The sequence below is a fragment of the Periplaneta americana genome, chromosome 9, assembly GCF_040183065.1.
Source record: "Periplaneta americana isolate PAMFEO1 chromosome 9, P.americana_PAMFEO1_priV1, whole genome shotgun sequence".
In the NCBI taxonomy this organism is placed as follows: Eukaryota; Metazoa; Arthropoda; class Insecta; order Blattodea; family Blattidae; genus Periplaneta; species Periplaneta americana.
Genome location: NC_091125.1, coordinates 73,871,249 through 73,895,650, shown reverse-complemented (window position 1 = coordinate 73,895,650; position 24,402 = coordinate 73,871,249). Strand labels below are relative to the sequence as shown.

At 36.3% G+C, this 24,402-nt stretch overlaps 1 protein-coding gene across 6 annotated transcripts in view; it reads right to left on the bottom strand.

Annotated features, from left to right (window-relative positions):
* Positions 1-24,402, bottom strand: part of Mkk4 (MAP kinase kinase 4) — a 280,839-nt gene that overhangs the window by 208,698 nt on the left and 47,739 nt on the right. For all 6 annotated transcript variants that reach the window (XR_011333901.1, XR_011333900.1, XM_069835063.1 and 3 more), the window contains one exon: positions 18,785-18,875. Coding sequence is in view for 4 of the 6 variants with exons in the window: in XM_069835063.1 (XP_069691164.1) it covers positions 18,785-18,875 (91 nt within the window). In the remaining 2 variants the exon portion in view is untranslated. The remainder of the gene's footprint in view (positions 1-18,784; positions 18,876-24,402) is intronic.

Genomic DNA, 24,402 nt, shown 5'->3' with positions numbered 1-24,402 from the left:
TTATTCTTAAAAAATTGTGCTTAAGATGCTTTAGAGAGAAATGTCCTATTCCATTCACATCCTATATCTTAATTACATATTTCTAGTAACATGTAAGAAAACAAATTTGCGACGATCAGATTTCATAAATTAATTTAATTAAAAAGGTTATATGACTGTATTAAGGAAATGAAATGTGTTCTCAATTTTCAGTTTAATGTTCAACCAATATATTCATATCCATATTGTCACTTTGTTAAACCAAAATGAGGTATGCATATTGTGGTTAAACATTTCATTTAAAATGGTGAACCATTATGTACTCTTTTGGGGAATAATCTGAAAAATACTAGCAATATTTTTGGTATAATCGATACCTGTAATACCAATCGGGCTACAATAATCATGTTGGTATAACAGATACCTGTAATACTGATCGGGCTATGTAACATGAGATGTAGTTCCGATTTTTGTTGCCATGTGTCTTGATGTCGCGTCAATAGTGTGTCGAAAGTAATACATTGAGTTGGAGGTCTTTCTATTTATTTGTCTATGGTCCTGTCCATCTCTGGGTCATCTTCATTTAGTGTGTGGACCAGTCTCGGAATGTAAGGCTTCCATTTTTGAGTTCGCAAAATTCAATGAACACTGGATTTGCTGATACCAATCTCACGAGAAATTGCCTCAATGACTTCTTTGGGGATTGTGCAAAAGCCTGCATAACTGCATCAACACTCTCGTTATCGGTGGAACTTCTCTTTCTTCCGCACTATCCTTTCACACCATTTCGTCGACTTCAAACTTGTCTCAGATTCTTATGATAGTTAACCTTGTTGGTGGTTGTGTTCCAAATTTAACCCTCCAATGTCGTTGAACCTCAACAACATTCTTCACTTTCCAATAACATTTCAGTATCCATTTATATTCATCAAATGATAATTGCATTGCCATGTTTGTTTATAAACAGATGAACATGTTTCCATTCTTTCCACTGCCTTCTGAATTATAAACCGCAAAAATCGTATTTCTATCTCAGTAGTAGTAGCACATTTTTCTGTTCTCGCATGATGGATGACTATATAGAAGAGTTGCGAAGTGAGCTTTCCCTTCTGACATGACAGAAATACTGAGTTGGCGTGGATGCATGAGAGCCTTTATAATATAGGTTCAAATAATTATAGAAATCAGCAAATATGCCACGAGGCTTGGGAAGAAATTGGAACAGAGTTAAAAATCACAGGTGAAGACAAGGATTAAAATTAATAAGTATTAAGTACATAAGAATAGTCTTAGACTTCAGCGGTGGTGGTGGCGGCAGCAACAGCAGTAGCAGTAGTAGTAGTAATTTCAATACAGAAAATTATGAATCCATAATACTGAACGACATACGAATATATTTATGCATATCATAGCCCATAGTTAGAATATTTATTTGTGCTTCTAATTTTACAGCTAAAAATGCAAAAGAAACATGGAGAAACTGCGAAGGTCCTTAATAAATGCATTAAATCAATGTCGTGCAAAGAGAAGTGGTGATGAGGTAACAAAAATAACCCCGTGAAAATATGAGCTTCAGATAGCTTTTCTTCTTCTTTTTACAGAAATACAGACCAAGATAACAGAACCTCAAAAAGTTGTTATTAATGAACACATGATTTTAGAGAGTGTCACTACTGAATTCGTGACTTCCGAAGATGTGATTGAATACCTGAATAATGAAAACGTGACTACTAAAAACAGCATTACCTTCCAGAAAATGTAAGCAATTACGTGGCTGGTAACTCTAGTAACTTGCGAAAAAGACCCGGAAAAGAAGCTGTAACTAGTGAAATGGTTAGCATAATGAAAGAAATTAAAGATATGATAAGAGAGTTGAAAGAAGAAACAAAAGGGAATTAACAGAATTAGCAACTTACAGCAGAGTCCGTCTAGGCCAGTTTCTATCTGATGGTTTTTCAATTCAATGCAAGGAGATGCACTATCACCTTTACTTTTTAACTTCGTTCTAGAATATGCCATTAGGAAAGTTCAGGATAACACAGAGGGTTTGGAATTGAACGGGTTACATCAGCTTCTTGTCTATGCGGTGACGTGAATAAGTTAGGAGAAAATTCACGAACAATTAGGGAAAACACAGACATTTTACTTGAAGCAAGTAAAGCGATAGGTTTGGAAGTGAACCCAGAAAAGACAAAGTATATGATTATGTCTCGTGACCAGAATACTGTATGAAATGGAAATATAAAAATTGGAGATTTATTCTTCGAAGAGGTGGAAAAATTCAAATATCTTGGAGAAACAGTAACAAATATAAATGACACTCGGGAGGAAATTAAATGCAGAATAAATATGGGAAATGCCTGTTATTATTCGGTTGAGAAGCTTTTGTCATCTAGTTCATTGTCAAAGAATTTATAAAACAATTATATTACCAGTTGTTCTGTATGGTTGTGAAACTTGGACTCTCACTTTGAGAGGGGAACAGATTAAGGGTCTTTGAGAATAAGATGCTTAGGAAAATATTTGGGGCTAAGAGGGATGAAGTTACAGAAGAATGGAGAAAGTTGCACAATGCAGAACTGCACACATTGTATTCTTCACATAATTAGGAACATAAAATCCTGATGTTTGAGATGGGTAGGGCATGTAGAATGTTTGGGTGAATCCAGAAATGCATATAGAGTGTTAGTTGGGAGGCTGGAGGGAAAGAGACCTTTGGGGAGGCCGAGACGTAGAATTAATTAATTATGGTTTATTTAACGACGCCATTCCATACTCATCCATTTTGTGGCTGGATTGAAGTGGTGACACCACGTTTCATCTGCGGCCACAATCTTGGAAAGAAACTGACACCCCTCTGCTTGGTAACATAGCAGATGCTCCAAGCAAGCATTCATTTGCCAAGCCTTCTGCTCCTCAGAAAGATGCTTGGGGACCCATTGCACGCAAGCCTAGTGGTATTCCAACCGTTGATGGAAAATGGTGTGAACAGTTCCTTTGCTCAAGGATAGTGTTTCCGCGATTTGTCTCGTGCTGATTCGACCATTCTTCCTCACATGGTTATTTGTGGCTGCAGTCGATTTCACAGTGATGGCTAAGTGTGCTTGACCAGATTTAGACATATCCTTTGTGCTCACACGTCCTTCACTAAATGCAAGACACCATCTAAACACTGTACAGTGTGACAGACAATCATTACCGTACACATTCTTCATACAGCGATAAATTTCGACTCCACTAACATCTTCTGCCATCAGAAATTGAATAACTGCTCATTGAGCTTGTTTGGACGAATCCATGTTATGACTGTACACAATACAATGTCCTTCTAGAAATGAAAACAGAGCACTACTGCTTCACATAATGTCAGCTGTTTCCTAACATACAATGCTATCTACCAGAGCAAATATAAAGCTTCGCTTGGTGGAACAGCGACGCTACTCAAAAGTTTCACTTTTATTTGGGCGACCCTTATATAAATACAACCTACCTAAGATATTGTTCTTCTTGTTAGAAAAAGATTCTATCAAGAAGATAATAGCATAGAATAATGGCTGGGATTAAGGATACTAAATCTGTCACAGAAGGGGGTAAAAAAGTTAAAAAACAAAATTAATGTTTATGAGCCTTCAAAACAAAAATGACAACACATTAGCAGAATTTAGTGATTGGATACAGAGAATGATGTGCAATGACCCCTCACCAAATTGTTACTTGAATAAATATGAAGTATGTTCTAAAACTACAACTGTATCAGAAATATTAACATCATTATTAGAAGAAAATTTAACCGAAGAAATTCTCTATAAGAAATGGACTATTACTGACAGAGCTCAAGTGACTTTAGTTAAAACTTCATCAGACAATTTTGTCCATTACTTTATGATCAGTCTTAAAAAATTCAAATCACACAATTTTGTTGCAAAGACCCAATCAAACTATTTAAAATATGAAAAAACAGATAAAACAGGGAGAGTTCATTGTCATTGCTTGTTATTCTGAAAATTACAGTTTTATAATTCAAGATGCCATTCAGGGCTGTCATTGTAGCAATTATCAAACAACAGTACACCCCTTTGTTATTTACTACAAAACAGATGAAAATGGTTTAACTAGCATTTGCTTCACCGTAATTTCGGAATGTTTAGTACATGATATTGCAGCAGTGCATCTCTTCCAGAAGAAGCTGATATCACGCTTAAAATAGATATTCCCACATGTTAATAAAATATACTTCAGTGATGGAGCTGCAGGGCAGTACCAAAACAGGAACAATTTTGCAAACATACTTCACCATGAAGAAGATTTTCAAATGCCAGCAGAATAGCATTTTTTGACAAGCCACGGCAAAGACCCTTGTGATAGTAAGAGTGGGTCTATAAAGAGGTTAGCAGCACATGCGAGTCTCCATGAACCTTGATGAATACTCCTCTTGCTAATGTTTGACGAATTTATTTCTGTTACACGACCAGCAAAAAACATGAAATTGAAGCAGAATTCCTAAACTCAAAATGATTCATTGGTTTAAGGACAGTTCCCAGTACACGAAACACTCATTATGTTGTATCCACTAATGGAAAAATAACCATCAATACATTTTCGAATTCTTTACTATGTGGAGAGGGCTAGCTCAGGGACACTTGAAGGTCGATAGAGACCAAGTTGTTCCATAATTTTGAATCCTTTTTAGCTGCTCAAAATCTGTCAGGGTGTAAATGATATGGCCTGGCAAATATGGGAGTACCAAAGGTTTATATATGGTGCTGCATAAAATGTTTTATTAATCGAACATCTTGCTTCGACTGACCAATTAATGTGGTGAATTCTTGTACAAGCTTTAATAACGATGTGTTTGAATCAATTATAATGATAATCAAGTTGTTTTCACTAGATGGTGAAAAAGTTCCAACCATATACAATAGTTCAAGTTAATCCTGTCAATCACTAGTTTTCCTCAAATGTCCACAAGGAGATTGAAAGTAGAGCTGTCAATCAACTAAAAATTGTGATTGGTTAAAGGAATGACTTTACTCGATAATTCAACTGGTTGTAAATGATGTGGCCTGGCATATACGGGAGTACCAAAGGTTTGTATATGGTGCTGCATAAAATGTTTTACTAATCAACATCTTGCTTCAATAGACAGTTAAAGTGAGGAATTCTTGTACGAGCTTTAATAATGATGGGTTTGAATCAATTGCACTGATAATCAAGTTGTTGTTTCACTAGATGGTGAAAAAGTTCCAACTATATACAGTAGTTCAAGTCAATCCTGCCAATCACTAGTTTTTCTCAAATGTCCACAAGGAGATTGAAATTAGAGCTGTCGAACAACTAAAAATTGTGATTGGTTAAAGGAATGACTTTACTCGATAATTCGACTGGTTAATCGAATTTTAATCGATTTTAAACAGTGTTTATAACATTAAACAAAAACACCTAATACTTACCTACAAATGGCTTTTAAGGAACCTGTAAGTTCATTGCCGCCCTAAAATAAGCCCGCCATCGGTCCCTATCTTGTGTAAGTTTAATCCAGTCTCTATCATTATATCCCACCTCCCTCAAATCCATTTTAATATTATCCTCCCATCTATGTCTCGGCCTTCCCAAAGCTCTTTTTCCCTCCGGTCTCCCAACTAACACCCTATATGCATTTCTGGATTTGCCCATACAGCTACATGCCCTGCCCATCTCAAATGTCTGGATTTAATGTTCCTAATTATGTCAGGTGAAGAATACAATGTGTTGTGTAACTTTCTCCATTCTCCTGTAACTTCATCCCTCTTAGCCCCAAATATTTTCCTAAGAATCTTATTCTCAAAGACCCTTAATCTTTGTTCCTCTCTCAAAGTGAGAGTCCAAGTTTCACAACCATACAGAACAACCGGTAATATAAATGTTTTATAAATTCTAACTTTCAGATTTAAAAAAAAAACACCTAATACCATTTTATAGTTCCATATGCTATAAAGAAGAACATACAGTTTTAAAAGTATTTTAAATTTTATTTATGTATGTCTTTCAAACCCCACTAATGAACTATATTTTCAATTCTTCTGTGCAAATAGTGGCATTTTGTTCCTCTGTGACATGCTTAACTCATAATGCTGAATTATATGCTCCCAAATTGAGTCAATCTAATGCACCTACAGTTAGATACTGAAGATCAAATGTTCCTGTGAGACTAATAAATGCTGCATGTTTCAGTTCTTCTAAGAATTATGATTTTTCAGTATCACACAACTTACCAATTTTTTGTTATTTTGTCTCTAGAAGGAAGATGATAAGTGTGAAAACCAAGACTTAACTTGAAACTGCTTCAAAACCACGAGCCGAGACAATTTTGACTGGCCTACTATCCTAAACAATCCTCTTCACAAGTTTATTCGATATTTCAGTTTAACAGAGGATACAGGCTTCAATATTAGATATGCTCCAACATTGATTGAGAAGATGAACTGAAAGTAGCAATCTTGGTAGATGTAGATACACCTTGGAAGGAATGAACATATTTAAGATGATATTGAAGACTACTCGTATTTCCACTAAAACTGAATGATTTTCCACATTTCTTGTAAAACACTCTTTTTCTGTCCATCAGCTTTCTACAAATGTTTAATTTAAATCCAAAACTTCCACCAAATTCCTCACCTGACAGTCCATAAGCCATATTTTTAACTAAAATTCACAAATATATAACAATGAATGCAGTGATCTCTGAACAATCAACAATCACGCACAATCTTTGACAGTTTCATACACAACTAATGGGCAAAGTCAGGTGCATGTGAGTGAAACAAAAGCATGCAAACTTCCAGCTACCTTTGGATGGTTATTCTGACCAAGGACAACATGTCCGCAAATACAGGGTTCAACAGAGAAACGGGTGATTTTAAAGTATGCGCTGCAGAAATATTGTAGGCAGTAGAAGGTGCTGTTATCTGTTGCCATATTGCCGAAACTATGCCATTTACGCAGTGTTACATGATCAGTCGCCATGGAACAGTGCACAGCATGCATATGGAATCAAAGCATTTTACAAAAACAATGACAATTACGAGGCAGCTAGACGAGATTTTTGTACACTTTTCAATATCAGTCGTCATGACCTTGTGCTTAGCGCACATGCAATCAAATTACGGATTACAAATTTCGAGGTCACAGGATCTGCTATGAAGAGAAAGCCACTGAGCGGAAGAAGAACTGTCAGCAGCTTCGTAACTGTCATTATTTTTTAAAATGTTTGATTGCATATGCAAGCTGTGCACTGTTCCATTGTTCCATGGCGACTGATCATGTAACACTGTGTAAATGGCATAATTTCGGCAATACAACAGAAAACAGCAACTTCTATCAACATCTGCGGTGGCTGAATAGTCAGACCTTCAGACTGTCACACAGGCGGCCTGGGTTCGATTCCCTGTCAGGTCTGGGATTATTTTCATCGAAAAAATCCATAGTGACACTTATGGTGGACAAGGTCGCAGTTGGGGTTTTTCCTGGGGTCCTCCCGTTTTTCCCCAAATTAGGCATTTACATCATTCCATCACCATTTCTCCATTTCATTATCATTCCACAGCGTTCCCCAAACGCCAGCCGGCAATGCATGGAGGGGGTTGGCCTAGGGACGAGTGGAGTTGCCTGCTCAAAACCTGGACCAGAGAACCTTAGTGTGGCTGGCCGGTGTGGGTTTGGGAATGTGTCACCAGAGAGCTAGCACAATAGATCTGAACAAAGTCGCAGTGCTGGGCCATAGTGCCCTCCTCCGTTAACTGCAAAATTCAAATTCAATCACCTACAATATTTCTGTAGCGCGCACTTTAAAATCGCTCATTTCCCTGGCGAACCCTGTATAATACAATGTCCTTTCCATCATTTGTGAAACTAAATGGTCGCCTAAGCTGTGTTTTCAATGCAACCAGATTGAGAACTAAAATTTATTCAAATGCTCAACAGTTTAAGAAAGAAAATAGTGTCCTTAATGATGAGTAGAGTCCGGATATTTGGCAAAATGCCTTTTTTACTGGGTGGAAGTAAATCATTATTTGCATAGATATAAATATGATTTGGAGTAAATCAAAGTGATAGGGCCAATTTTTATTTTGCCAATTTTGCCTTTTCTTATTAATAATTTTTTTTTGTCATTTTAAAGCAATATTTCTTGTTTATTTGCAATTTTTCTAATTATTATTATTGTAATGCAATGTGTACGAAATTTAAATATTTGAAACAATGACTAACTTTACTAACAACAGTAAATAAAAGTAATTTCTTTCGGTGCTTAATCTGCTAATAATCGTGCTTTAATACTATTAGTGTAATATGAACAATGATCAACAATACACAGTTACAAATAGTGATGAGCAGAAAATCACTGACCTGTGATTTTATCACGGTGATCGAAAAATCACGATCGCACCTGTGATTAAACAGCTCTTTAAACAGTGATCACAGTTCGAGTAATAAACTGCTCACCAGCTGAGACAGTTCATGTTCTTTTCTCACTGCGTGCGCTGTGCTGCTGTGTTTATGTTGCCTAGTGACAACACTGGGAACAACTATGCCTGTGAACTGTGAGTGCCCGATTTTAACAAAACATTCAGTGTAGCCAATTCAGTAGATTTCAGGCTGATCCTGGCAGATTTCAATTTCTTAAAGCCCGAAAAAATACTATTGTCAGCCGACAGCTGGAAATCTGGCAGGTTTTTACATTGCTTTATCTGATTCCCATTATTTAAAGCAGCAACGTTATTAATTGGCTACACTATTCAATTAGTGAAATTACAATAATAATACAATTTTACGAAATATGACGATTTAAAAAATAACAGTGTTTCATTCATCTTCTGAGTGATGTGTGAATATGTCAAAATTACTAATTTTCCGTCTTTTCCTACATAATATTTCACTTCAGGAATAATGGACAAGATCAAATGGACAATCATTATATTGGTTAGCCAGACGACATTCGCGGGTCTCGTGTAAAGGGGGTTAAGTCAAATTGTAAGGTATGTAAACTTCTCTCCTTTGGTACTGAACAAAACCCCTTTGTCACAAAATACAGAGTACTGTAACTGCATCATGAATGGAAGAATGATTTAACCCCTTTAACACAAGAAAAAAGTAATTGTGGAGAGTTGAAATCTGTACTTATCCCAGTTTAGTGAAATCATACTTAACCCGCTTTACACGAGCACCCGTGAAATGTTCAATTTGTCTATAGCATTAGATTAAATAAATAAATAAATAAACGAATAAATAAATAAATACTGACTTTTAAATCTTTAGTCTGTTTTTAAAATGATGAAATGCCTATGTTTATGTCTCAGTATTGTGCTTACACTTGACTTCTGTGAAGTACAAACACATAACCTCAACATTTTCTCGCCCTCTCCCACCGTATTGGGAGCATTGAAACATCACAGTGAGATGCTCTGATGATCGGGAAAGAATGAACTGTTCAGTGTTCACCTCAAGCAATTTCGCACTTCAATCACTGTTTCACTGTCTAAGAACACCGTGACCATAAAAGAGCAATCACAGGTTGAACAGTGATCACAAAAGAGCAGTTTATCTCATCACTAGTTACAAATATAATATTGTCATGTCTTCAGGGTACCAACAATCAGCTTTATAATTTTAAATATTAAGCTCGTTCTCATAGAAGTTGTCACATAGCATTTCCAATTGTTTGTTTTCATATTTTCAAATCTTACTGTTACAATTTTGTGCCACATGTGTTTATTATTGTAGGAGAAAGAAATTTGAGTGAGGAACAGTCAGTTATTGTCGCGTGACAGAAGGTATAAGATCGGTTAGCTAGAATGCCTGAATTCAGTAAACCACTGAAAAGCAAACTTCATGCTTATGTTAGTGGATTTGGTGCCCATGTGTTTTCAACCGCTGAAGCAGTTTTGTTATGTAAGGTTGTGAAAAGACAGTTAATCACGAAAAAAAAGTATTTTATAAGTAAACATGTGTCACCTACGAAGTAAATATGTGAGTTACGTTGATATAATTTAAATTTATTGCTAAAATATATTACATCTTTTAAAAATTTATAATGCCTTTTTTACCTGCCTGTTTTAACTGTTATAAATCTCTAAACATCCCAGCTCTAATTATGAGCTTGATTATGACAGCATATCCATATGTGAATTTGTGACCTTTAGTGACAGGGGCAATTGGTGGATTGGATGTGAGTTATACACAGAACAAGTGGAATCAGGCAGAGTGAAGATTATATTTTTCACAATTTTATTGGTAATAGTGATGATTTCATTGTTTGAATTATTGTAATTAATATGCATTACTGTGTGATTCGTTCTCAGGCAATAAATTAGTATTAAATTGTAACAAAACTAACATAATCCAATTAATCCAACAGCAAAAGAAATATGTCCCACGAGGAAAAGTTAGAATGTACAAACCATTTTGGTCAAAAGAGTTACAAAAACTAAAAGTTGAAAGAGAACAGGCCAGGCAGGCAGCAGAAATCAATAAGGATAAGGAAAGCTTTCTTGATTGGAAAAATAAAGCTGCAAGATTTAGGAAAGGTATATTAAATGCCAAAAGAAATGCATTTGATAAGTTTGTAGAAAATTTAGATTATAAACAAGATAGTAACAAAGTTTATAAATATATATCTACTGTACAGAGAGAATCTACACATTAACAACCAATGAGATATGGACACAAAAATATAACAGATGATTATAAAATTGCATCAGCTTTTAATACATATTATTCTGCTCCTAAACTCTCAAGACAATATAGAAAGCTACAGAAGTCGATGAAATTAGAAATTAAGAAGAAAATGCAAGTTCAGAATCAAAATGTTACCACTACTGATGAAATTTTCTACCACAACTTTAACCTATTAGAGCTAGAAACTGCCATTAACAAACTTAGTAACAAAAAAGCCCCAGGCCCAGACAATATCCACCCAGAATTCATCAAACACTTAGGCATTAAAGCAAGAAATGCATTACTTGACTTCTATAACTATGTTTGGAACATCGCCGTACCTGCAAAATGGAAAAAAAGCAATATTATTCCAATATTGAAACCAGGAAAGCCCGGAGACAAAATTGAAAGCTATAGACCTATATCACTAACAAGCCACTTAGCTAAAATCATGGAAAGGATGATATCAGAGCAATTAAACTGGTTTTTAGAAACAAATAATCTTCTATCAACACAGCAAGCCGGATTTAGGAGAGACCACTCAACAAAAGAACAAATAATCTTACTAAGTCAAGCTATTAAGGATGGATTTAATAAAAAGAAAGATACATTGGCTGTATTCGTTGATTTGTAATCAGCATATGATAATGTGTGGAGATACAATATGATTTTTATTTAAGTAGGTTATTTTACGACACTTTATCAACATCTTAGGCTATTTAGCGTCTGCATGAGATGAAGGTGATAATGCCGGTGAAGTGAGTCCAAGATCCAACACCGAAAGTTACTCAGCATTTGCTCATAATGGGTTGAGAGAAAACCCCGGAGAAAACCTCAACCAGGTAACTTGCCCAGACCGGGAATCGAATCCAGGCCACCTGGTTTCGCGGCTAGACTCGCTAACCATTACTCCACAGGTGTGGACATACAAACTGATTACAAAGCTCCAGTAATTAGGCATAAAAGCCAATATGTTAAGATGGATATCTGAGTTCATCACCCAAACATTTTGTTCTACAACTTACGGATCAGCAAGTTCTAAATATAAACAAACTCACTTGGGCTTACCTCAAGGTGCAGTATTAAGCACAACACTATTCAACATATATATATTAACGACCTACTACAAGAGCTGGAAAAACATGACACTAAAACAGCACTCTTTACTGATGATTTGGTTATTTGGATGTCACATAAAACCAACGCAGTAGAGAAACTTCAAAATTCCATCCAGTCATCGTTAGTGGCACTTGAAATCTGGTGTTCAAATAATATGATGTCAGTGAACACAGAAAAAAACCAACTTTCAACTCTTCTCATTAAGAAAGAAACCAGTGAAAATAAATCTAAACTATAGAGATGATAAGTTACAAAGAACTGAAAATGCAAAATACCTGGGTATACATTTCGACAATAAGCTCACATGGAGAAATCACATTGAACACATCAGCACAAAGGCAACAAATCGTTTTAAATTACTAAAAATACTGGCAGGAACGAAATGGGGTAGCTCAAGAAGTACACTCAACACAACTTACAACACATACATAAAGCCTATCTTAACGTACTGTGGTGAAGCACTAATAACCTCATCAACCACAAATAAACAGATATTAGAACGCACTCAAAACCAAGCTTTAAGTCTCATCACTGGTGCAATCAAAACTACTCCAATTGAAGCCATGCAAATAATCACATCTAATAAACCAGTTGTAACAGACCTTGAAACACAAGCCCTTTTAACCTATGAAAAATTAAGGCGGCTTCCAAATTGGGATAAACGGAGTAAATACAAAGATTCTAAATTTACATTGAGGACCCAAAACGAATACATACAAGAGGTAGAAAAGCTTAAACAAAATCTAGAAATACCAAGTGAAAAGGAAAACTTGATGTCTCGATATAATCCACTTAATAACTTCAATAAAAAAAAAACGCACGCACGCACGCACGCGCACACACACACACACACACACACACACACACATTAAATTCTATCCAAATTGAACCTCGCAAATTTTGAAGCGCAATAATTAACAACAGGTCCTTAACAAACAACAACCAACCAAATTGCTTGGCTTACAAATCGATAATACATTAAATTGGAAAAATCATATTAAAGAAATTACTTTCAAACTAAATTCAGCATGTTTGGTATTAGACCTATGCAAGAGAAAGTAATATCAATACCTTAAAAACAGTATATACCGTATTACAGAAGTCCCGTAAAACTTTTCTTAATTTATTACACAAACACTATAGACAATGGCAGAACCTCAGGTAGTTGACCCACTCAGAGACAGATTTTACTTTTCATATGTTACACCTACTGACGTGAAGAAAGCTCTTAAACGCAACAAATCCAAAGCGACAGGTTCCGAAGACATTAGTATCGCAATGATAAACAAACTTCTTGAAGTAATCTTACCAACACTGACACACATTTTCAACGCTTCACTGACGACATCCATTTTTCCTAAAGCTTGGAAAAATGCCATTGTGCGCCCTATACCCAAAGTTAAAATGCCGACTACGCCCAACGACTATCGACCTAATAGTATTCTACCTACCTTATCGAAGGTGTTAGAGAGGATAGTACACACACAACTCACTGACTACCTAAACAGATATGAACTCTTGGACACACATCAGTCAGGTTTCAGGACTCGACACAGTACAGTGACTGCACTGTTGGAAGTAAAGGAAGACATCCGAAAAGCTATGGACGAACGTAAAATTACAATACTGACACTACTAGACTTCAGTAAAGCATTTTACACTGTAAATATAGACTTGCTGACGAGAAAATTACGATCACTTCAACTATCTGAAAGCACAGTTTCTTGGTTCTCCTCTTATCTCAGCGAATGTCAGCAGTGTGTTTCCATTGGAAGTTGAACTTCCTCATGGAGTATCGTTGATTCTGGAATCCCACAGGGATCTGTTCTATCACCACTACTATTCACTATTTACGTAAATGACATCCCCTCGACTCTACAGCACTGTAAGCATCACCTCTACGCAGACGATTTACAAATCTATATCCATACAACCCCTGACTCACTCAATGACACAATACAAAATCTTAACGAGGACCTTGAATCTATATCAGCATGGGCCAGAAAGTTTGGTTTGACTCTCAATGCAAGAAAATCACAAGCAATCCTAGTGGGACATTTTTTAGTAGGTTATTTTACGACGCTTTATCAACAGCTTAGGTTATTTAGCGTCTGAATGAGATGAAGGTGATAATGCCGGTGAAATAATTCCAGGGTCCACCACCAAAAGTTACCCAGCATTTGCTCATATTGGGTTGAGGAAAAACCCCGGAAAAAACCTCAACCAGGTAACTTGCCCCAACCGGGAATCGAACCTGGGCCACCTGGTTTTGCGGCTATACGTGCTAACTGTTACTCCACAGGTGTGGACCCTAGTGGGACAACAACGTCTATTATGCAATATTACTCCTGCTCTTCCAGTCAAGTTAAACGACACAATAATCCCTTTTGCTTCCTGTGTTAAAAACCTTGGAGTTTACTTTGATAAGCATTTAAACTGGAATAACCAAGTAACCCATACTACCAAAAAAGTGCTTTCCATACTACATTCCTTAAACAGCATTCGAAAATTCCTTCCGCTATCACTCAAGAAAATACTAGTGGAAACACTAGTAATGCCCCACTTCGATTATTGTGATTTTCTACTGACTGACCTCAATGTCAACCAGTCGCAAAAATTACGTGTTCATAATTTTTGTGTTCGCTTCATCTGCGATGTCCGTCGCGCTGACCACGTTACCCCATCCTTCCAAACTCTAAACTGGCTACGGCTTAACGAACATAGAAATTTTCATTCTCTTGTTTTCCTTTTCGAAGTCCTTCACACCTCTACACTTACCTACCTTGCCTCCCGTTTCAGTTACCTGTCATCATATCATAATCTCTTCACAAGCACGCAAAATAGCCGCATACTAGCCATACCAACACATAAGACATCATCGTATTCATTGTCATGCACAATCTCGCTCTCGCACTTGTGGAATACCTACCCAGTGACATCAGAGACTGTCGGAATTTAGTAGCGTTCAAAAGCAATCTTATTAAGTATTTTCTTACTGCGTAGAGTAGGTTTAATTTTTACTAAATCAATAAAAGAAATGCTTCTCTCTTCTTAACTGTTACAATAAACTGTCTAGCTTTTATTAATCAGTTAATCTTTTAGTACTTTGATTTTTATTGTATTTGTAAATTTAATATTAATTGTAATTATAATTGTAATTGTATTCTTAATATTGTAGTTGTAATCCCCTGGTAGAGGGGAAGAGAAGTCCTGATGGCCTTATCTCTACCAGGTTAAATAAATAAATAAATAAATAAATAAAAACTACAAACAATACAACTTTCATATGTAATGTCATATTAAAGAGGAAGTCAAATGGTTTTGTTTAGATTTTAGTTCACCTATTCACTGCATTTGGCGTTCTTTGTAAACATGGCAACTTCTGCTGTAGAGCCAGCTTTCTGTGTGTTGAAATTCGACAAAAATAAGAGTGCTACAGAAATTCAGAATTAAGTACGACAAAGAAGCTTCAAGCAGGATTACCACTTATGACAGTGTGGAGGATCCTACATAAAAGACTTTGTATGAAGCCATATAAATTGCAGCTATTGCAGTAGTTAAAATCAAATGACAAACAACAGTGTCAAGAGTTTTGTAAGAGAGTGCAACAATAGGTAAAAGAAGATGAAGACTTCATAAATCGTATACTGCAGTTTTCAGTGAGGAAGGGAGTTTCATACAAATGGCCAAGTCAACAGGCAAACTGTCGAGTATGGGGTACCCAGAATCCTCATGAAGTTATCAAACATGAGCATGATTCACCTAAAGTGAATGTTTTTTGTCCATTGTCATACCAAAAACTTTATGGACCATTTTTCTTTACCAAAAAGACTGTAACTGGACTTACGTACCTGAATATGATACAGCAATGGTTGTTCCCACAATTGCAGGAAGATTTCCATAATTTTATTTTCCAGCAGGACAAGCCCCATTATCATAATGACGTTCGTATCTGAACAATGAACTGTCTCAATGCTGGATTGGATGTGCTGGAAATGATAATTGTTTAACAAAATGGCCCCCCCCAGGTCCCCTCATATGAATCCCTGTGACTTTTTACTATGGGGATACATAGAAGACAGTAAGTATGTGCCAACCTTACTACAAAATCTAGAAGGACTTAAACATAGGATTCGAGAAGCTGCCACCACAGTAACAGAGGATATGCTGTGAAGGGTATGGGAAGAGTTTGATTACCATGTGGACATCTGCCAAGTTATATGTGGTTCTCATATCAAGTCATTGTGTAATCCAAACATTGACAACAAACCACTTGACTTCTTTAATATGATATTCATATTACAGCTCACTTATTTGCACACATTTAATAATCATTCATATTACAGCTGTATGTTTGGTAGTTTATGCATAATAAATTAAGAAAAGTGTTACAGGACTTTTGGGACACAGGCATACTTCCACTCGGTAATGAGTTTTGGAATAATATATATTTTTTTGTGGTTTATTTTACTTAGTTTTATCAACATACATGGTTACCTAACATCTGAATGATATGAAGGTGATAATGTCAGCAGCGAAATGAGTCCAGGATCCAGAGCCGAAAGTTACCCAGCATTTGCTTGTAATGGGTTGAAGGAAAACCATTGGAAAAACCTCAACCAGGTAACTTGTTCCAACCAGAATTTGAACTTGGGTCCGTTCAGTCAGGCATGGTAACCGTTACTCCACAGCGATGAACTGGAATAATATTCTAGAGAAATTCTACAGATACTAACAGTATATTCCTACTACAAAAAAGAGTAATTACAATAATAGTAGGTGCCAAATCTAGGGAATAGTGTAGGACCATTTAACAAAAAATTACAAATAATGCCCAAGGCTTGTCAGTATATTTTTTCATTAATAAACTGCCTCGTATGTAATCGTGAAAACTTTGTAACTAATCCAACAGTTCATAGCATAAATACTCGTAAAAAGAAAAGACTTTCACACTCCATCGGCAAGTCTATGGTGCTATCAAAAAGGAGTGTGATACATGGCAGTAAACATTTTTAATAGCCTCCCTATGGATATAAAAAATCAAACTCAAAACATAAGACTATTTAAGGCCAATTAAAGAAGTACCTAATTTCTAACGCCTTCTATTCTGTAGGTGAATTTATGACATTCAGCAACACTGCATGAATATTTCTGTCTTGTATTAAGTATCAATACTAACCCCACATGTTGTACTAGTATATTGTAAAAATCTTCTGTATATATTTCAACTAGACTGTGCCTATAATTAATACTTTGTAGTATTAATTATACATGTTCCATATTCTAGCTGTGAAGCGATGTACAAATACCATGGAATGTAAACAATACAGCAGACATGATGTCCATCGTAGAATGGCCAATGCACAAAATTTCCATACCATATTGTCCTGCACTATATCGTCCAACCCAAAAGGTCCACCACCAGAAACGTCCATAAGGCAACTAGTCCATACCAAAATGTCCACATGGTCAAAATGTCCACATAGCAATGCAATTCCAGTATGATACTGCGACCAAAGAAACTGCTGCAACAGTAGACAAAATAACATGCAGACAGCAAATGCAGGAACTATTGGCCATGTTGTTCATTCCTCTTCCAGACATACAAGCCACATTTGACATTCTGTATGAGGACATCCATGAGGATCTTCTCGAGCTTGTGGATTATATGAAACATGTTTATGTAAGAGATAGACGAAGAGCTGTTGCTCCTAGATTTCCACCAGAGGAATAGAATGCTTAATCAACTTTCCATGGCCACCATCCGACAACGAACACATAGTTGAAGGGTTATATTCGAGGTTCCAGAGGATAGTATCTGTCCACCATGTTAGTATTTGGCGATTTCTCGACCACAAGAACAAAATGAAACAGAACATCAGATACTGCAAATACAGGCTGGTCATGTGAATGTCAGATGCCGAATAAACACGAAATACGAAACAAATCAACGAAGGGTGCTACAATATGATCTTATCAGCTTATAAGTACCAGGGGAATGTGAAGCTTTACCTCAGAGCAATATCATACCACCTAAAATTAAACATTACGGTTCCTCTTGAGCAGGAATGATGTATTTTTCTTAATCTGATGAAATCATGTAAATTCTGTATCTTCTCACTTATTGAATGATATAATTTTCTTAACATTATCAAATCATGTAAATTCTGTGACTCCTCACTTATTTGCACACATTTAATAATCATTTTTATTAATACATTTGTGCCGCAACTGCTATTAAAATAATTTAATTTTCTGATAATTCCACAGCAGTGGAACCTGGAGGTTCATTGCCACTATCACATAAGCCTGCCATTGGTCCCTATCCTGTGCAAGATTAATCCAGTCTCTATCATCATATCTCACCTCCCTCAAATCCATTTTAATATTATCTTCCCATCTACGTCTCGGCCTCCCCAAAAGGTCTTTTTCCCTCCGGCCTCTGAACTAACACTCTATATGCATTTCTGGATTCGCCCATATATGCTACATGCCCTGCCCATCTCAAATATCTGGATTTAATGTTCCTAATTATGTCAAGTGAAGAATACAATGCGGCAGTTCTGCACTGTGTAACTTTTCCATTCTCCTGTAATTTCATCCCTCTTAGTCCCAAATATTTTCCTAAGAACCTTATTTTCAAACACCCTTAATCTCTGTTCCTCTCTCAAAGTGAGAGTTCAAGTTTCACAACCATACAAAACAGTAATTACTGTCTAGACAATTATAACTCCAATAAGTAGGTTTACATAATGATGATGATAGGTCCTAACTTCAAAGTATCATATTTATTTGAGAAAATGAAGGTAATTTATACTAATTCAATAAAAATAAACAATATTCGAACATCCAGAACTACATTTACTATTCTGACCATCTTTAACAACAGAATAATCCATAGAAAAAACTCTCCTCAATGAAAAACACTAATGCTTTTCTTGTTAAAACTATAAAACATTAGTTTACTTTCAAATTAATTTAAACTGATGAAACTCACATTATGGGTTGGTAAGAGGTGGTACCACCGCTTCCTCCAAATGAAAAGTTTCCAGGAGAGAAACTCAGTCTCAGTTGTCTCCGTCTCTCAGCTGCAACACAAGGCAATGGTTTATTTTGTGTCTTTTGGAGCACATAGAACTATACATTTTGTGCAACTGTTTGAAAAAAAGTCGCATCAAAATGGATGGCAATGTAGATATTTAGCATTCTTTTCCAATTACAAAGACTATTCAGAATCAATTATAATAATATGGTGACAAGCAATGGTGGAATATGAAAGACAGATAAAATCAGAGCATTCAGAGAAAACCTGATCCAGTGTTGTTCACTAGAAAGCTCGCAATGCTGTCAATTTGGTGAGAAATTTCATCTCTGCTACAACTAGGTCAGTTGAATGGGCAAAGAGTGGGTTCTCTTCGCCCACATTCAAGACAAAAAAACATGCTAAATACCCCAACAAGAAGAAATTTAAAAATACACCTTAAAAGATTCTAGAAATTGTGAACATTGCAGGTGCAAATCCAAATCCGTAAAGATGTCTGTAAGGCCAATGATGAATTCACAGATTAAATATCACGTCTTGTGTCAGTCAGAATACATCCTACAGCATTGTATAAGTACAAGTCTAAGTTTACATTCTATATGAAAGGAATAACACCAGACAATTCTGTGGTACTAAAGATAAATATTTTTCAACGATGTTTTAAATTATAGAGGCTATTCACAGCAATGAGCTGGAATTATAGACAGGCTAAAAAAAAAAAAAAAAAGAACTCTGAGTCTGCCCCACAGGTGCTTTTCTTTTTCCATGACAAACCATATAGGCTCTGATGAATATCGAATTTCAACCAGTCTAATGTATATGGTTGTGCCATTAGTACCTACACTTAAGGATTGCTCTTACAATCAAGTGTAAAAAGAAATTTTGACTGCCCTATGTAAATATTTAATCTGCAACTTTCATTTCGTTTCTCCAGACGATATGCAGTAGCTGCAGCAGTGAAACAAATTGGAGACTGATTTCAACATTCATTTAAAACAGCAACGCATTACAGAGTTCCTAAAAGAATAATACAACGTAAAAATTCATATTCATCAGTTTTAAAAAAAAACTTTATGGGGAACAGAGTGACAATATCAGCAATGTAACATAATGTCTAGCACCAGTAATCTTTAAGGACCGCGAAACAAGAATGCATGATAAATGCAGCTATACTGAGATCTGAATTCGCCTTTGGGGGGGGGGGGGGGACATTCCTCTTCAGCAGGCCAACATGAAGCACCATACAGCATCTTCACAAGAGAGTGCAATGCAAAATTTTAAGACTATTTTGCTATGTTCACTGTATAGTGCTAATCTTGCTCCATCTGATTTGTTTTTCTGATGCTGATGCTATAATCAACGCTGATAAGAAGTGGCTCACTCAGATTGGTAACATTACAGCACATGTATACAAAGACCTGAGTACTGAGGTGATTTTGTGGGGGAGAAACAGTAAGTGAATGAAGGCCTGAACTATGATATAAATAAACTGGATTTTCCTTGCTCTTATAGTATTAAAAAAGAAAAAAAAAACAGGAGAAATTATTCATAGAACAACCCTTCCAGTTCGGTAAGTCACTAACTGTGAGCATGTACACTCATAAAAAGAAAAAAATGACCAATACTGATATTTGAAGAGTCTGTCGTCAGGTTGTACAGTTACGAAATAAATTTCACACACTTTTTGTGTACTTTCACAGCTTCCGTTTTACGTGAAAATATTTCACCCCATGCTCTTCTGTTTCAAGCCTTGACACAGAGTTACTTGCTATTGATGCAGCTCTACAATATTGCAAAGCTTCTCATTATACAGATCTGCATATTCACAAACTCAAAAACAGCCCTTCAAACAATAGTCAATACACACCAACTACTTATGCATTCAGAATTATACCTATTGTACAATTAATAAATCTACTTTCTAAAAATGGATATCAGGCCACTGTGGAATGCAAAGTAAAAGTAACGAGATAGCACACGAAAAAGCAAAAACAGCATCAAACCTTTTACCAATACCACAATCTACAGATTCCCTTGACAGAATAATAAATAATATTCATAACATGATAAAAAGGCAATGGACAGAAGATTGGTTATGTGGACAAATAGGAAGAGCACTATGGAAAATTTTGAAACAACTCAAAAATATTAAAATCTACTGTGATATTCCCAGACAGATACAAACTTTTGCTACACGGGCTAGAATTGGACACCTTGTTACGGAATCTTATCTGCAATGCTTTAAATCATCAGAGGCACCACTATGTCAAAAATGTTTAACAGAAGAAGAAACAATAGAACACATCCTAGCGTGCATGCACGCACACACACTTTATCATAATATCACTTCCATATTTATTTTCTACAACCAGTCAACACTGTTGACCAGATGTTTTGAATATTTAGGTAGCTACAGCTCATGCATTTTGTCAAGACACTCGCGACGTGCAGTACAGGAACAACGTTTCTGTAGAGGGGGTAGAGTAGAAGGGAAGGTCGGGCATGTGTCTACTGAGTTCAAGGCAGTGACTAACCCATTTTTCTATAATTCGTAAGTAGACTCATCTGATCTCGTGCGCAGCTCGGTAGGAAGAGTGGGGGAGTGTCTGGACATAATGCATGTGCTGTAGTTCTGAAAAGAACTGTTTAAATAGGCACCATATTGGACTACCATTCAATAATGCATCCAGTATCCATCATTCTCTATACCATCCTCATCCTCTCAGGCAAGGATCTGACAAGACAAACTGCACAGCATTCGCCCTGGACCACCTCTTCACAGGCATCTAGTATCATAACACAAAAGGCGTCTTTAGATGCTGGGAGTGGGTCAGGCCAGTTATCGGTCATGTTTCTGATGGGATGGAATCAGACCCACAAGAAGGCCAATCCAGGCACCTCCACCTCATTTGTCAACCAGCCAATGATTGGGACTAGCCCTGCCTTATGGACTGATGACTGGTCCTGATGGAAAAGAATAACCCCCATCGGGTACATTTGTCACACTGAAGGGACCATCGCTATCAGAGTGTGCACATTCTTTAATATATTTTGCATTGTATTGGGTCCCTGCGGACTGAAAAACTCGTACTGGCTCATCATTTGCTGAAGAAAACAGGGATTTGTCTAAGAAAATTGTATTTTCCTACTTTTGATCCATATTATCTTAGGTGAATGTGAGCTATTAGTGTAAGTGGTCCTTGGAGAGCTGCTCCTTCACAGCTGGGCTTCTACAGCTGAGGCCAGCATCCTTCTGACAGTTCCTTGCAATTCTCAAATACCCAGGAAAATTACTGATGTATTTCAGTTGGTTGGAATTGAGCAATTCAAGTTCAGGACCAGCATGGCATCCTGAGCTTGATTTGAAACATGACACAATGCCAACCCTTGTTGATGAGTGGAAATCCTGGAAGCCCTGTATTGCACTACCCAATGTCAACTGGTGCAAGCTGGAATTCCATAGCAACGAGATGCAGGTGAACTTGAAAGATTCCCATTCTTGACCAAAGTAATATTAAATAGTCGTTAGAAACGTAAATTGCCATACTAATAAGAGACAATAAGGGCTAAATATTAGACAGCGATAGTGAAATAAAATTAATATCACATGAAACTAAATATAATGAATGTATGGCTTGAAATAGGTCAAGCCCTTTCAGTCCTGTGCACATAGACACTTTAAATGAGTCCATTGTGCCCTGGGGAACTGGGAAAGTTTACTCAAGTTCCGAAGCCTCCTTGAAGGCCAGGATTGCTCTCGGGTTTGCTTTCCCTATACCCTATCCAAGCCCAAGAGGATATAACTGATTGTGGACAAAGGCTCATAATTGCATAATATGTGGAGAGAAGATTCCACTTGTCTCTCACACTTCCTGCATATGGGGTCAAACTGAATATAAACTTATAGTAAAAAAATAAATCAAGCAATGAGTGGGACTTGAACACAGTAACTTTTGTTCTGTTGTCAACATTATACCACTGAATTACCACACACTTCGAGTACAAGTCTTTGCCGAAGTCTTTTCCATATATTCATGTGTGGTAAACACTGGAAAATTATTTGTTGTTACCATACATCATTATCTGCAATTAGAAACAGATAATAGCAGAATAAGGTTAGATTCATTCCAAAGGCATAGAAGGGAAAACAGTAAGAAGAATCATAAAGATAATATGATGCAAAATTTCGGTACACTTGTACCACATGGATACCATGAAGACATCTTTAAGTAGGTCATTTTTTCTTTCTACAAGAGTATTTATAAACTAAAGATAACGCTTCACACAGTAATATTCTATTTATGTAATAATGTTATCAAGTACAGAGATTCAGTTATGCAAGAATTATTCCAGTAAATAAAGTAATATGGTCCCTGCTGAGGTAGAGGGATAGTTCTTTAAGAATACATTTGAACTACAGACCAGTTCACAGTTATGATGGAATATGGATTAAACGGAAAATGGAATAAGTGGAAGAAAGCTAACACACAGCAGCAATTTACTACAAATCTAACAGAATCTGCTTGAGATCAAGTTCCAATATATTTGTTGAGAACTATTAAATTGAGCTATACCCGAAATTGTTGAGAATGCACTCACAATCTCTCACCTTCCTGCATATTATATTTTAACCTTATATTGATACCAGTGGCCTTCTATTAACAAGAATGTAACAAAAGTCCCTACTCTAGAGTCTCGATTACAAACATGCAAAGCATTATGTAATGACTGAAGACATAGCATATTTGTAGCTCATTTAAAAGGGAAAGTGAAATAATTGGAAGAAACCTACCATGCAACCAGTTATTCAATACAAATCTAACACAATCTGCTTCAGATCGAGTTCCAATATATTTGTTCATAACTGTTCAACTGAGCAATACCCGAAATTGTTGAGAATGCACCCACAACCTCTCACCTTCCTGCATATATATTTTAACCTTATATTAAATACCAGTGACCTCCTCTTAAAAAGAATGGGACAAAACTTCCTACTCTAGAGTCTGTTACAAACATGCAAAGTACTATGTAATGGCTAAGATATAACACATTTGTAGCTCATGTAACTTAGTATGTACCATACACTAAAGAATGATATCAAAGAAATTACCAGAGAAAAGCTGAATATGTAAGTTTTATACTTATTTGGGTTTGCAGCCATGGACATGCTCACATATAGAGTAATAGCCAGTCCTTCTTCAAAGCTACAGTAAATTAAAACATTCTACATAAAATCGCTCCTAAAGTAAAAGACTACTCAGAGGTGTCCCACGTGAAATATCTGAATAACTTATAACAGTGGCCTTTCAATTCTTTATACATTGTTACAATGAATGCCTTTTTCATCCCACTTTTTCTGTCGAGACCAGCTTTGTCCAGACGAGACCTCTGATCTGATTGTCAGACATCTTTCTGTGATTTCTGTTGCAATTGAGATGACTTACAGAGACATCTGTCTGCTAAGCTGAGAACTCTCTAGAGAGAAAGACAATTGCGTGGCAAGTTTTTCTAGATTCAGATTATTTTACGTAATGTAAATCTACAATGTGGAATCTCTGGCTTTACTGCCCTTC